This window comes from Ornithorhynchus anatinus, chromosome X1 (assembly GCF_004115215.2).
Source record: "Ornithorhynchus anatinus isolate Pmale09 chromosome X1, mOrnAna1.pri.v4, whole genome shotgun sequence".
Lineage (NCBI taxonomy): Eukaryota > Metazoa > Chordata > Mammalia > Monotremata > Ornithorhynchidae > Ornithorhynchus > Ornithorhynchus anatinus.
Window position 1 is genome coordinate 80,853,004 of NC_041749.1, and position 16,517 is coordinate 80,869,520.

Genomic DNA, 16,517 nt, shown 5'->3' on the forward strand with positions numbered 1-16,517 from the left:
ATCTGGGTGGTGCCCACGGAGAGGGGCAGCTCCTCTGCCGTTTCTTCCCTAGAGAGGAAGTCTGGGAAGGGAATGCTTGCTTCATTCTGGTTAAGCCAGATCCTGACATCTTTATCCAGCATGCCTAAAAATATGGCTGAGGGCGGGAGACAGGATGTTTGGAGACTAAACAGCTTTGCCTCCCCAAAAAGCAAACAGCAAGTAGAATGGTTTCTCACAGAGAAGGGCACTTCATAAAATTGCTGCCCTGGCCAGTTAATGCTTAATTCAAACCCATGGGGGATGCCCTAGCAGGAAAGAATGCACACACTAAAATTACCCTCACTTAAGGAAAATACATTTAATAAAACTTCATCACACCTCACCCATTACAGACACAAAGAACCAACCCAGCCCCTGGGGTGCGTCTTGTTTCCACTAGAAATTGCCAGTGAACCTCAGGGGCATGAGCCTCACGGGGCAGCACTTCTCCAACTAGGGCCATAATGAAGCCAAACAGTAAGTGCAGGGTACTGCTCACTCTTGGGAATCAGAGGACCAATCCTGGGAGCACACATCCGCTGCAAGAAAGGCTAGATTTCCCCATTTTTTTCTTCAACCAAGTGAGTTCCTAACGGTCTCACAATCTCCCTGACAAGAGTCACAAGCCAAACAAGAAGCCAATCACTCCACCCGACAAGCCAGAGCAGCCAGATGAGGTGTTTTTGGTTTTTTTGTTTTCCCCTCCCTGAAAGAACGCCGGGCTTGGTGGAGACCCCTGGAGGGTGTCCGGCAGAGATCCTCCACCAGGGAGGGATGGAAACAACTGGGACAGCGTTGTGGGGAAGGGTCTAAGGGCCTCCTGGGTATCAGCTGGGCAGGTAAAACCTATCAGACAAATGAGGAATTGCTCGGATAATCACATGACTCCTACACTTGCCTCGTGGAAGCAGCAGAGACGAAACCACCCCTGCACGAGTCCACAGGGTAAGAGAAAATTTCAACCTCGAATGAGCTTCTTAAAAATTACCCACATGCACCATATATTTGATTAACTGATCCTCCTTCCTATTTATTTTCAAAATCTCTTAGGGGGCTCAATCCTCTCCCTTTCTTTCAGGGTTTCTTTGCTGAAACACTCACCGAACAGCTGCTTTCTCTAGAAGAGTTTTGTCCGCAGAGGACTAAGGTGATAAAGATCGGGCAGCTTTTCTCCAACCCACTCCCCGGCATGCAGTTGCGAAAAAGGGGGGAAGTGCCCCCCAGGACCCACCCCGGCATCTGAAAGGTAACAAGAAAGACAACCGGAGGCTTTTAGAACTGAGAGAGGGAGCTGGGGAGGGGATACTTCATCCACCCCTCATTCTCGGGGAATGTAGTGTAGAGGTTGGGCAGGGGAGAGTGAGTATAAAGGGGTTGGCCCTACATCTTCCCAGTGCGAAGGTCCTAACCTAGAAGGGGCAGGACGGGGGTGGGGAGGAGAATGGAGTCTTAAAACAAATTCACTCCAGGCCAGTGAGATGGGAGAAGTTTCTCGAACCCTGGATGAGGGTCAAAAGTGGGAATGGCTGAACTGGACTCTTCCAGGTTGCTTTCTGGGCTTAATGAAGACCATAAAGCTCAATGTGGGCAGGGAACATAATAATAATAATAATAATTATGGTATTTGTTAAGCGCTTACTATGTGCCAAGCACTGCTCTAAGCACTGGGGTAGATACAGGGTAATCAGGTTGTCCCAGGTGGGGCTCACACTTTTAATCCCCGTTTTACAGATGAGGTAACTGAGGCACAAGGTCGCACAGCAGACAAGTGGCGGAGGTGGAAATAGAACCCACGTCCCCTGACTGCCAAGCCCGCACTCTTTCCACTAAGCCAAGCTGCTTCAGGTCTGTTTATTGTTTATATTGTACTCTCCCAAGCGCTTAGGACAGTGCTTCACACACAGTAAACGCTCAATAAATACAACTGAATGAATAACGAAGTAATGGAACTGCTTGAGGGTGTATGCCCAGCTCCTATGCTTCTTGATAGAGAAGCAGCGTGGCTCAGTGGAAAGAGCACGGGCTTTGGAGTCAGAGGTCATAGGTTCGAATCCCAGCTCGGCCACCTGTCAGCTGTGTGACTGTGGGCAAGTCACTTAACTTCTCTGTGCCTCAGTTACCTCATCTGTAAAATGGGGATTAAGACTGTGAGCCCCACGTGGGACATCCTGATTCCCCTGTGTCTACCCCAGCGCTTAGAACAGTGCTCAGCACATAGTAAGCGCTTAACAAATACCAACATTATTATTATTGATAGAGCCGCACATAACAACTCCCTCCCCGCAGCTTCCCCTTTGCCCCCCCCACACCCCCTTCCCCCCCGTGGTGGCAGCTCAGCTCCCCCAAGTGGGAAAGATGACTCAAGTTTCACTAACGACCTGAGACGATGGTCATTCCCCTCTACAAGCAGGACTGTTCCAACCTTTCAACCACCGTACAGAGAAAAATGTTCTTCATCTGGTCGGGAAGGGTTATATCTATAAGGATGAGAAACGGAATTCTGAAAAAGAAACAAGTGGGTGGTCATACGACCGATGACTTTCTGGTAATGGCCGTCCTTTTGCATCATTTCCCACCCCGGCGAAACCTCCATTCACCAAACTACCGCCAGCTCACAGGTTATTTCTTTGAAGGGCCTCACAAAGGTTTTGATTGGCATCGGGCTCCTCTGTCATGACCTCCACAGCCTCCCACTCCCCAGACCTGCTGGATTTCTTGATGGCATCGATCACACATTGCATATATAGCCCATCCTCAAAAGAGGCGGCCATAGAGACGGGTCTGTGATCCCAAGTCCGGCGGTCCTCTTGTTCCTGGAAAGACTGGCGTAGGGCCTGCACCATGGACACCATCCCCTTGAGGTACAGCAGTGGGATGTCTTGAAATCCCTCCTCTAGGAGTCCTGCGTTGATCGTCAGGGAATCTGTCAGCAGCAGCTCTTCCTGCAGCGCCGTGTTCTTCTGCCCATATAAATCAGTCCCTCGGGCTATAAGACGCCCGGCGGACCCCACGATCATGATTTCGTGGACGAAGGAACCGGGCATGTTGAAGTTGAGAGTCACGGTGCTGCAGACTCCACCGTTCATTAACATCTGGAAAAAGCAAAAGTCGTCACTGGTGACATGCCGGATCCCACCAATGGCTGCGTTTTGCTTCACGAAGGTCTTCAGCAGGCCGTGGACCTTCTCCGTTCTCTTGCCCGTCAGGTGGGTCAGGAGGTCGACGATGTAGGTGCCCATCGTGTGCAAGCCGCCCCCGCCCATCACCTCGTCGCAGATCCAGTTGTAGTTGGGGCTGAGGAGGCTGCCCCAGTAGACGCGCACGTCACAGATCATCACCGTGCCGATGTAGCACTCTTCAATCAGCTGCTTCATCCGGACAAAGGCAGGTAGGAAGCGCAGGGCGTTCCCAACCAGGCTCATCAGCTTAGGGTAGTATCGGGCAGCCGTGACCATTCGGAAGGCATCCACTGAGCTAGCTGCCTTCTCGCATATGACATTCTTCCCAATACCTGAAGACAAGACAAAGAATGGGAAAGTGGAATCAGCCATTCTGGAAAGCACTCAATTGTTTCAATTGGAATATTCTATCGCTCGATCTGCTGAGAAGCGGCATGGCCTGGTGGAAAGAGCCCCGGCCCGGGACTCGGAGGACCTGGGTTCTGATCCCAGCTCCGTCACTTGCCTGTTGTGTCACCTTGGGTAAGTCACTTAATTTCTCTGTGCCTCACCTGTAAGGTGGGGATTTGATTCCTGTTCTCCCTCCTACTTAAGACTGTGAGCTTTATGTGGCATCTGATTATCTTTTATCTACCCTACTGCTTAGTACTGCACTCGGCACATAGTAAGCGTTGAACAAATACCACAATGATCACAACCAGTAAACATCAGTCGATGATGCAAATAAACTCACAGAAGTGTACTGGATGCAAGAGAAAGTAAAACATGTAACATCATCTCTTCCAGTGTGGGATACTGTCCTGGCCCTGATTCTGATTCACCCTACCTCCGCCAATTTGCTGCATCTACACCTTCAGCCCTGATGTCTCTCCTTCTCTGCAGTCTCATATTTTCTCCTGCCTTCAGGACACCTCTACTCGGATTTTCCGCTGACACCTCAAACCGATTGGGTCTAAAACATAACTTCTCCTATTCCCACCTAAACGCTATCCTGCCCCCGACTTTCCTGTCACTGTAGACAGCACCACTACCCTCCCTGTCTCACAAGTCTGTAACCTTGGCATCACCCTCAACTCAACTCTTTCATTCAACCCACATGTTCAATCTGTCGCCAAATCGTGTCGGTCGAACCTTCGCAACGTGGCTAAAAGAAGCAGCAGAGAAGCAGCATGGCTCAGTGGAAAGATCCCAGGCTTCGGAGTCAGAGGTCATGGGTTCGAATCCCAGATCTGCCACTTGTCAGCTGTGTGACTGTGGACAAGTCACTTAACTTCTCGCTGCCTCAGTTACCTCATCTGTAAAATGGGGATTAATTGTGAGCCTCACGTGGGACAACCTGATTACCCTGTATCTGCCCCAGCGCTTAGAACAGTGCTCTGCACATAGTAAGCGCTTAACAAATACCAATATTATTATTAAAATCCACCCTTTCCTCTCCATTAAAACCGCTGCCACATTAATCCGAGTATTTATCTTCGCCCGCCTTGATTGCAGCATCAGCGTCCTTACTGACCTCCCTGCCTCCTGTCTCTCCCCAATCCGTCCATACTTCCCTCTGCTCTCCAGATCATTTTTCTACAAAACTGTCTAGTCCACATTTCCCCACTCCTCCAGTGGTTGCTTATCTACCTCCACATCAAACAGAAACTCCTTACCATTGGCTTTAAAGCACTCAATCACCTTGCCCCCTACCTTACCTCCCTGATTTCCTACTACAACCCAACCTGCACACTTCCCTCCTCTAATGCCAACCTATCCACTGTACCTCGATCTTCTCTATCTCACTGCCAATCCCTCACCCACGTCCTGCCTCTGGCCTAAAACTCCCTCCCTCTTCATACCCGACAAACGTTGACTCTCTGCACTTTCAAAGCCTTATTAAAAGCACATCTCCTTCAAGGGGCCTTCCCTGGCTGAGCCCTCATTTCCTCGTCTACCACTCCCTTCTGCATCACCCTGGCACTAGGATTTGCACCCTTTATTCGCCCCTCCCTCAGCCCCATAGCACTTTTCATTGTCAGTTGTATTGAGCGCTTACTGTGTGCAGAGCACTGTAGTAAGCGCTTGGGAGAGTACAATACAACAATAAACAGACACATTCCCTGCCCATAATGAGCTTATCATCTGGCAGAGCGGGGGGAGACAGACATTAATATAAATAAAATAAATTACAGATATATACATAAGTGCTGTGGGGCTGGGAGGAGGGGGGGAGAACAAAGGACAAAGGGAGCAAACCAGGGCGATGCAAAAGGAGAGGGAGAACATATCCACAATTTAATGTACTTATATTGTCTGTCTCCCCTCTTTACACTATAAGCTCCCGAGCAGGGAATGTGTCTATTAGCTTTGTTATATTGTAATAATAATAATAATAATGATGGTATTTGTTAAGTGCTTACTATGTTCCAAGCACTGTTCTAAGCACTGGGGTATATACAAGGTAATCAAGTTGTCCCACGTGGGGCTCATGGTCTTAACCCCCATTTTACAGATGAGGTAACTGAGGCACAGAGAAGTTAAGTGGCTTGCCCAAGGCCACACAGCAGACAAGGGGCGGAGCCGGCATTAGAACCCATGGCCTCTGATTCCCAAGCCCAGGCTCTTTCCACTGAGCCTCGCTGCTTCTCCCAACCCTAGTATAGAGTTCTGCACACAGTAAGCGCTCAATAAATTTGATTGATTGATTGATTGATTGCTGCCTGGCACTTTGTGAGAGGCTCCATTCAGGCAGTCCCCCATCCCTCCATTCCTGAAGTGTCTTCTCACTTTTGGGACAGACTCCAGCCGTGTTCTCATGGGCTTTCAGTTTCCAAGGGCCCCAGGAAGGAGAAGTAGTCCTAAGGCAGCGGTGCTGCTGAATTCTAACGTACACAAGACCTAGGGTATGTTTGGAGGCTCCACCTCTGAACGGTCCCTACTTATAGGTCATTCAATTGTATTTAGGTAAGGATGAGTTCTCACATTTGCCCAAAAGGAGGTTTCAAACTGTCTCCAACTGTGGTCTGATGGCAAACAAGGCTCTGTTTGCCTTCTCTGTGCTGGTTATCTGGCAGCACCTCCCTTGATTTCTCCACCAGAACTTCCTTTCTTTCTCCAGAAAACATTGGTTCTTCCTTGCCTCCTAAAGACCCTTCTTCCTTACTTTTCCATCCTAAACTTAGTTGACCAGTTTGAAATTCCTTGAGGCAACAGTGCCACGCTTCAATTTTAGAGTGGTAGAAGAAAAAAGTGATGGGCTCTGGGAAGAATTGACAAGAGACAAATAGGTTGTAACTAGAGTATAAGGAAGGAAGTGGAGCACATGGGGTGAGGTGGGGTGGGGGCGGGGCCTGGAGGCCTTAAGTAGAGAAACAGTTTCCACAATGAATAAAGTAACTCTTCCTGAACCAAGAGAGAAGGGGCTTTCTGGTCTCCGACTTGAAAAACAAAAGCAAAAAAACCCCACCTCAGCACATGTTTGCAGAACTGTAAACGGGCATGGAGTAGAAGTCTTAACCCACTAATCACAGCACCGCATCAAATAAGCAGGAAGCTCCAATGCCTCCAGAGGAAAAGACTGCAATCGGCAGATGTGCATTTTGACAAGAGAACAGTAACAGGAAAGAGCTTTTAAGATGCAGCACTGCGGATGGGATCACCACCATATAAACTCCCTAAGGAGAAGGGGTCTCTCTTGACTGAAAGGCTGTGGTTTAAGAAAATATTAATTGCTTGCCTGGAGGCAGAGGCGTCAGGTGTTGCTTTAGTTTGCACAGTTTGGGGGGCAGAATTCCAGTTTTCCATTTTTCTGTTCTCTGCATGACTGTGCTGAAAGTGTATCAGAAATGCTGGTCACTAAACAATCGATCAACCCACCAATTGATCGATGTTATCTATTGAGCACCTACTGAATGCAGGGCATTCTGCTTAGAAGAGTACAATAGAGATAGGAGATCTGATCCCTCCCCCAAGGAGCTTACAATCTAACAGAGCTAGGAGGAGACAGAGATAAAATAATTGGTAGATGGGAGGAACAAGAGACTAGAAAGATGGATATGTGGAAAACCCAATGTTTCAGTCTTAGAGTACACAAATTGATGTGTGCAAAGTGTTAAAGGTGATGCAAAAATGCTGAGGAGGTAGGTTGGGGAGAAAAAAAAATCAGTTGGGAAAGCCTCCTGGAGGAGGTGGGCTTTCAGTAGGCATTTGAAGATGGAGAGACTTGCAGTTTGGCAGATCCGAAGGAAGAGGGGAGGCATGAGTAAGGGGTTGGAAGAGGGAAAGTTGAGAATGAGGCACCACAAGGTTAGCCTGGAGGAACAAACAGTGCAAGCTGATGAGTCTGTGTGTGAGAGAGAGAGCAAGAGCCACCCAATGGTCAGGATTTTTTTTTTACCACAGGCTAGATGTTCTTAGGGGAACTAAGGTGTCTTAGTGTAGAGGCTTGTAAGATAAATGTAGGAGTATGGGTGAGAAGGAAGGTTATGAAATACAACCCTAGCACAGATTCAGGAATACTGTACTGGTTCTCTAAAATTTGAAAATCTGATTATTCTGAAGAGTAAATTTTAACTTTTAACCAAAGGGTGAGTCTGAGGAGTATCCTTATTGTTGTTGTTCATGCTCATTACAAAGTGCTAAGAGATCAAAGAACATACAGAAGACGAGATCCCTGACTGAGGGATTAGTCACTACTTGCGCTAAAGCAAGCAGTGCAATGTGAAGTGCCTCAACTATTCATGATTTTAACAAAATGAATTTTTTATGGCATTTATTAAGCCCCTACTCCGTTCCAAGCACTGTACTAAGCACTGGGGTAGATTAAGGCTAATCAGGTTGGACACAGTCCCTGTCTTACATGGGGCTCACAATCTTAGTCCCCATTTTACACAGGAGGTAACCGAGGCCCAGAGAAGTTAAGTGACTTGCCCAAGGTCACACAGCAGACAAGTGGCACCTCCAGGATTACAACCCAGTTCCTTCTGACTTCCAATCCTGTGCTCTATCCATTAGGCCATGCTGAGAATCTGAGTTTTGTCCTGCCAGTCAAATTAAGGATCATGGAAAACCAGTATTAGAATGCCAAGGCTGAAGAGATTCAGGGCTGTGCAGACATACACCAACCTAAAACGTCTATACTTCCCTGAAGAATCTATAGGGCCCATGTACACCATCACAGAACCACTGAAGGGTGTAGATAGCTCCTCCCTCCTCTTCCCAACAAGGAAGAAACGCTGCAGACATGAGGCCCTAGGAAGCAATGAGATACAATTGACTGAGTGAATGAATGAATGAATGAATGAATGAATGAATGAATGAATGAATAGCCGATATGTGAAAACATGATTTTTATAACAGCCTTTAAAAACTTTACTACCAGAATCAGAGTCATAAGAGATGGTCAAAATATCGGGTCTGATGCTGTAAGCCCATCAATGGGCAGGGATTGTCTCCATCTGTTGCCGAATTGCACATTCCAAGTGCTTAATACAGTGCTCTGCACATAGTAAGCGCTCAATAAATACTATTGAATGAATGAATGAATAATTGCCCAGTTCTACAGACAAGGAGGGGTTGTACTTGGCTCAGTGCAAAGAGCCCGGGCTTGGGAGTCAGAGGTCGTGGGTACTAATCCCGGCTCCGCCACTTGCCAGCTGTGTGACTTTGGGCAAGTAACTTCACTTCTCTATGCCTTGGTTACCTCATCTGTAAAATGGGGATTAAAACTGTGAGCCCTGTGTGGGATAACCTGATCACCTTGTAACCCCCCAGCACTTAGAGCAGTGCTTTGCACATAGTAAGCGCTTATCAAATATCACTATTATTATTATGTACTGCTTCTAAGTCTGCGAGGGGTGGTGTTCCTCAGCATATGGAACTCTGTGGAAACGATATGGGATTTCCAAGAGGCTACTTGAGAAGCAGCGTGGCTTATTGGAAAGAGCCTGGGCTTGGGAGTCAGAGGTCGAGGGTTCTAATCCCAGCTCCGCCGCTTGTCAACTGTGACTTTGGGCGAGTCACTTAACTTCTCTGGGCCTCAGTTACCTCATCTGTAAAATGGGGATTAAGACCGTGAGCCCCACGTGGGACAATCTGATTACCTTGTATCTTTCTCAGTGCTTAGAACAGTGCCTGGCACATAGTAAGCGCTTACCAAATACCATTATTATTATTACTATGACTGTAACACAATAAGTGCTACTAAAACTTAATCCACTTTGGTTTTGTTCTCTGGTCAAACAAATCACCATTATCAGATGTTCTCCGCTTTCCCTTTCTTGTCTGCTAGGTTTACTGATTGTGCCTAGGATTAAAGTGGAGGCCTCGGCTTCAGTCTGTTGGGGAACGCTGATCGTGACGACTATTTTCAAGAGGAAAGGTGAGCAGGCTGCAGAGACTCTCATGGCACCTCACTGCTCTACATTGCTAGCAACATCCTAGTGGGCATTCTTCTGGCCAACTGCTAAGAAAACGTTATTAACCATGTATGCTCCCGTGGAATTTCACCGTGACTTTGGACCAGAGAGGTCAAAAGCCTGGCTGCACGTCCGGTACAGGAAAGGTTCAAGGAACAATACCACAAGTTCCCTGTGGTACTGGGGCCATTCGGGAGGCAGCGTAGCCTACTGGAAAGAGCTTGGGACTGGGAGTTGGGAGACCTGGGTTCTAGTCCTGGCTCTGCTGACTGGCCTGCAGTGTGACCTCGGGCACATCACTTCACTTCCCTGGGCCTCCACTTCCTCACTTGTAAAATGGGGATCAAATTCCTGTTCTCCATCCTTCCAAATTCATTCACTCATGCAGCCGTATTTATTGGGCGCTTACTGTGTGCAGAGCACTGTACTAAGCGGTTGGAAAGTATAGTTCAGTAACAAAGACAGACAATCCTGGCCCACACCGGGCTTACGGTCTGGAAGGCTACAGTCCAAATCTGTGTCCCGTGTGGGATAGGGACTGTGTCTGGTTGGATTATCTTATATCTATCCCAGTACTTGGCATAACGTAAGAGCTTAATGAATCTAAATATTGTTGCTTTAAGAGTTAATTGTTTTTGGACTTCTTAAAATAGGGCAGTAGGGTGCTTGTAGCATACCTGAACAAGTACACCACCATCAGACTATTTTGGGACCGTGTGACAAAATACTGGTGCTACCAGTTCAGAAAGCTTAAACTTTTATTTGGTCAGAGGCAGGGGGTAGGGAGGGAGACAAGAGTTGGCCTGTTATTGATTAAGGTTCTCGAAACACCTCCACATCCATTTTAGAGGCGGTCACTTGACCGAGAGGCATCTGTTTTATAACAACATCAGTAATTCACATAAGGTGGGAGAAATTAGGAAAGTGAAACTCAAAATCCCAGGAGCAGAGACAATTTAAAGTTGAAGTGTTATTGAAAGAGAGAGTTGATTTTTTTGTAGATTTAAACAGGAAAGGAAAAAGTACTTAGTATTTCACAGAGGGCCAGTAATAGTAATGGCATTTATTGAACACCCACTGGATGCAATATGCTCTTAAGCACTTGAGAAAATGTAACAGAAGAGATACATTCCCTCCCTTAGGAGCCAGATTTGAGTATTTACAAAGATAACAGAATAGTAGTTGAATGTACAACTGAACTGGGGCAGCGGGGAGGTTAGGTAAACAGATCCTCTTCAAGGGTTGTTAAGACATCTCAGGGCACTTGTAGAGAGGAAAAAAACGTTGCAGGAAGAACATTCACAAGGCTCAATAGGCTTTTGATGCAGTACCATTGACTAGATTTCATCAGGAGAATGATTTGAGATTACTACATTCTTTCTAGAGTTGGTACTCCGCATCCTACTACAACTCAGCCCACACACTTCACTCCTCTAATGCTAACCTCACTGTACCTCAGTCTCATCTATCTCACCGCCAGCCCCTCACCCACGGCCTGCCGCCTCAAATCTGACACACAATTGCTCCATCCCCCTTCAAAGCCTTATTGAAGGGTCATCTCCAAGAGGCCTTCCCTCACTAAGCCCTCCTTTCCTCTTCCCCCACTCCCTTTTGAGTTGCCCGGATTTGCTCCCTTTATTCATCCCCCCTCCCAGCCCCACGGCACTTATGTACACATCTGTATTTTACATTAATGTCTATCTCCCCCTCTAGACTGTAAGAGTGTTGTGGGCAGAGAATGTGTCTGTTGTACTCTCCCAAGTGCTTAGTACAGTGCTCCGCACGCAGTAAGTGTTCAGTAAATACGATGGAATGAATCAGTTGCAGAACAAGTTAAAAGGAAGATGGTGTCACTCGTAGAGAATGGGTGTGTTTCTGTACTCAGTATCAGGGAACTTGACTTTTTGGGGTTGCTAAGGCATCTCCTAGGTTAATCATGCATTTGTAGGCCTTGAGCGAGCTCACAAGTGGAGTGGGAAGATTTAAGTAAATTAACAGGTGAGGACCAGTTTAAGATTTAGCATGATTAACATTCTATGGTGATTTCATCATCTCCTCATCTTCCCTCCCAAGCCCGGTCCTCTCCCAGACTTCCCTATCACCGTGAATGGTACGACCATCCTTCCCGTCTCTCAGGCCCGCAACCTCAGTGTCATCTTTGACTCGTCTCTCTCGTTCACCCCACACATCCGATCCGTTACCAAGACCTGCCGGTCTCACCTTTACAATATCGCCAAGATCCGCCCTTTCCTCTCCACCCAAACGGCTACCTTACTGCTGCTACGGGCTCTCGTAATATCCCGGCTAGACTACTGTGTCAGCCTTCTCTCTGATCTCCCTTCCTCCTCTCTTGCCCCGCTCCAGTCTATTCTTCACTCCGCTGCCCGGCTCATCTTCCTGCAGAAACGATCTGGGCATGTCACTCCCCTTAAAAACCTCCAGTGGTTGCCTATCAACCTCTGCTCAAAACAAAAACTCCTCACTCTAGGCTTCAAGGCTCTCCATCACCTTGCCCCTTCCTACCTCTCCTCCCTTCTCTCTTTCCACTGCCCACCCCGCACGCTCCGCTCCTCTGCCGCCCACCTCCTCACCGTCCCTCGGTCTCGCCTATCCCGCCGTCGACCGCTGAGCCACGTCCTCCCGCGGTCCTGGAATGCCCTCCCTCCTCACCTCCGACAATCTAATTCTCTTCCCTTCTTCAAATCCCCACTTAAAGCTCACCTCCTCCAAGAGGCCTTCCCAGACTGAGCTCCTCTTCTCCCTCTACTCCCTCTACCACCCCCCCTTCACCTCTCCACAGCTAAACCCTCTTCTCCCCCCTTTCCCTCTCCTCCTCCCCCTCTCCCGTTCCACACCCTCAGCACTATACTCACCCGCTCAACTGTATATATCTTCATCACCCTATTTATTTTGTTTAATGAGATGTACATCACCCTGATTCTATTTATTGCCATTGTTTTTATGAGATGTTCTTCCCCTTGACTCTATTGCCATTGTTCTTGTCTGCCTGTCTCCCCCGATTAGACTGTAAGCCCGTCAAAGGGCAGGGACTGTCTCTATCTGCTGCCAATTTGTACATTCCAAGCACTTAGTACAGTGCTCTGCATATAGTAAGCGCTCAATAAATACTATTGAATGAATACCATCATCATTACTTACAAAATTTGCCTTGAGAAGGGAATGTGTCTACCAACTCTGTTGTATTCTCCCAAGCGCTCAGTCCAGTGCTCTGCACACAGTAAGTGCTCAAGAGGGCACTTGACTGATCGGTTGATTGATAAGTTCACCAAGATCCTATACCTTCTCCAAAATGATACGGCCCATCTTGTTGGCATGGAAGGTGCCTTGTCTAATCCTTTCTCCATCACCTGTAGGGTTAAGGAGAGATGTGAAAATGATCCAGCCTCATTCAACTAGACTGTAGGCTTGGGCAGGGAATGCCTCTGCTTATTCTCTTGTATTGGATTCTCCCAAGTGCTTAGAACAGTGCTCTGCAAATCGTAAGTGCTCCGTAAATACCATCGATGGACTGATTTGATTTTACGTGGCCATGCTTTAAGACACAAGGGACCAGTACGTTGGTGTTAGAATATGCTTCTGGTCCACAGGGGACACTGTTCCTACTCAAAAAGGCTTAGACCATTACTGAAAATACTTGAAGCAGTAATCCAGAAGCCATTATTTGTGACTGACTGTTCCCTGGAGGCACAGTCAGCTGAAGACATATAGATGACTAGGGACCATTTAGCAGACTCAGTACGGCACTACGGAATTACAATTAGTCTGAAGAAGACCGGGTTTATGTTCCAGTCCATCCCCTGGAAATCCTACACATATCTGAAGATTTTCATCCAGAATCCAGGGCTTTCACCGATTTCTGCTACCTTGGTAGTACATAATCCAACTCTGCATAGAAAGACAAGGAAGTGAAAAATGGAATCACGAAAATCAGCATACCCTTTGGGAGACTGATAGGTGAGTGAAGTCTTTAAATTATATATTATAAATTGTTTATTTATATTAATGTCTGTCTCCCCCTCTAGACTCGTTGTGGGCAGGGAACTGCTAGCTCAGTTGTATTGTACTCTCCCAAGGGCTTAGTAGAGTGTTCTGCACATAGTAAGTGCTCAATAGATATCATTGATTGATAGTGATTATATGGTTCCAGACACAATCGGGTACTCACATGAAAACCCGGTCTGCACACTTTGCTCCTCTGGTGCTAACCTTCTCACCGTGCCTTGATCTCACTGCTGACCCCTGGCCCACATCCTACCTCTGGCCTGGAAAGCCCTCCCTCCTCAAATCCGCCAGACAGTTACTCTCCCCACCTTCAAAGCCTTACTGAAGGCATGCCTCCTCCAAGAGGCCTTCCCCGACTAAGACCCACTTTTCTTCATCTCCCACTCCCTTCTGCATCACCCTGACTGGCTCCCTTTGCTCTTCCCCACTCTCCCTGCCCCACAGCACTTATGTAAATATCTGTAATTTTATTTATTTATATTGATGTCTGTTCACTTGTATTGATGTCTATTCCCCACCCCACCCCCAGACTGTGAGCTTGTTTTGTGTGTGTGTGTGGGGGGAACAGATGTACAGTTGCTGTATTGTACTTTCCCAAGCGCTTAGTACAGTGCTCTGCACACAGTAAGCTCTCAATAAATATGACTGCATGAATGAACAAATGAATGAATGAATGAAAAGAACGCCCCTGGCAAAAAATATCTTTGGACAGGTCATGAGCGGAAAATGAATGGCAATAAGAGAGTCAAGCTGCAAATGAATGGTCAGATGTAGAGCAGTTGAAAGCAGAGAAGGCAAAAGAACCTTTTAAAGACAAAAAATAAAATATCACTTCAAATGATGTGAAAAATTCTAGCAGCAGACGATTTGGCAATAACAGTGGCAGACAGACCAAATGGTGAGCAGACTGGGTTTTATGCAGAGGCTTTGGAAAGACCAGAATACTGAACAGCAAAACTGAAACAACACCAAAAGCTAGTGAGAGTAGCATAGCTTTTACTTGTGCACAGTACGGAAAGGAGTCTGGTCAAAGTTCTGTCTTTTTAAGCTACACCTGCACAAATAGGTAAAGTTCACCATCTTGTCTTTCTTTCTGTCTCTCCCCCTCCATCTCTCCATCATTTCCTTTCCTTTTTCTTTCTGGCTCTCTTTCCTCCTATCTTCTCTTCCTGCTTTTTCAGCCCTATCATCTGGGGGGGTCCGCCCCCCTGGAAGGTCCACCCTCTATCTCAGAGTTGTCAAAAATATAATCATCCTACTTCTGTCTGCAAAACTATGATGTGGAAAATATTCTCTTGGGGAGGGTGTACCACAGCAGCAAAGCAAAGCTAACTTAATAGAGTCACTCAATAATTTCATATTTTATATTGCCAGCCAAGTTCTAGAATCTCTACTCCACTTTCACAGTGCAGAGATGGAGGCAACAGAGAGGAGCTAGGAAGTTCTGTTTGACGACGGCATTCATTTCATCTGGCCTTGCTGATAGGCTCAAACAACCTGCAGGCCTATTAGGTTTCCCCAGCCTTTCCCATCCATACTCCTGTCAGGAGATCACCATAGGGTTAACTGTGAGCATACTAGTGAGAATTTCTAGGGAAATTTATTTTTAGTAACAGTTTTACTGGCATGATTTCCTTTATGCCCAGGGCCTTTGAGTCTGAGTTTATACCCCTGGCTAATCTAAGGTGATTGAAAGCCAGCAGAAGAAGGTTAAAGAGGTAAAATTTCTTCCAAGAGCCTGAAAGTCACGTTTCCTCATTCATTCTGAAAGGGGGCAGTATTTCTGGGACTAACTCATCTGCATCAGATGGTGTGGAGAGCAATTCCCAGGTCATTCACTCACCAGCTGAGAGAACAATGCCGCCTACCTTCCTGTTTTCTGTCTGCTGAGCTCTGGATTGGGCAGGAACCGAATGTGAAAATTTACCAAGAGATTGATTTGGAAAAGGCTTAAGGTGAGAGGCTATGTAATATCAGCGAAAGGTCTGGTTTGAGTTACGACATCAGTTCTTTACCATGCCCTTCTGAACTAATTTGGAATCAAGAAACAAAACTCATTGAGTTGAATCTGATCTTCGGAAGGGGAAGGGTAGGTATGGACGTCTATGACAGGTTTCAGGTAAATGCTTTCTCTGGGTAGATCAATCTCTGTATTCATTTATACTTGTACTTTTGTGTGGGCTCCCTATGTCCTTTTATATTTAGTCTGCACCAAGAGTGTCTGGTTAAGAGGGTAAAGCCCCTTACAAGGCAGAGACTGTGTCCTTTTAAATTCATTCATTCAATCATATTTATTGAGTGCTTACGGTCTGCAGAGCACTGTACTATGCACTTGGAAAGTACAATTCAGCAATAGACAATCCCTGCCCACAATGGGCTCACAGTCTAGAGGGTTGGGGGAGACAGATATCAAAACAAGTAAACAGGCATCAATAGCATCAATACAAATAAGTAGAATTATAGATTTATACACATCAAAATAAGTTAACAGGCATTAATTATAAATATATAGAATTTTATATATATATATATATATACATATATGCACAAATGCTCTGGGGTGGGGAGGAGGGGTGGAGCAAAGGGTGCGAGTCGGGGTGATGGGGAAGGGATGGGAAGCTGAGGAAAAATCGGGGGTTAGTCTGGGAAAGGCCTCTTTGAGGAGGTGAGCCTTCAGTAGGGCTTTGAAGGGGGGAAGCGTGAATGGCAGATTTGAGGAAGGAGGGCATACTATGTACAGCATAGGAGTATGCTTGGCATACTAGGCATACTCCTAATACAGTACAACATGCAGCGGAGAACAGAACCTATGTTATTTATTGAGTGTCCAGTGAGTGTGGGCCTCTGTACTAAGCACATGGGAAAGAACAACAGAAGCACCAGATGCATTCCCTCT

General features: G+C 46.7%; 1 protein-coding gene across 3 annotated transcripts in view; it reads right to left on the bottom strand.

Annotated features, from left to right (window-relative positions):
- Positions 1 to 2,228: 2,228 nt before the first annotated feature.
- The window catches only part of GFOD2 (glucose-fructose oxidoreductase domain containing 2), a 62,396-nt gene continuing 48,107 nt past the window's right edge, over positions 2,229 to 16,517 (bottom strand). For all 3 annotated transcript variants that reach the window (XM_029052266.2, XM_029052262.2, XM_039910357.1), the window contains one exon: positions 2,229 to 3,532. In XM_029052266.2, coding sequence (XP_028908099.1) covers positions 2,634 to 3,476 — 843 coding nt within the window. In that variant the 5' untranslated portion in view covers positions 3,477 to 3,532 and the 3' untranslated portion in view covers positions 2,229 to 2,633. The remainder of the gene's footprint in view (positions 3,533 to 16,517) is intronic.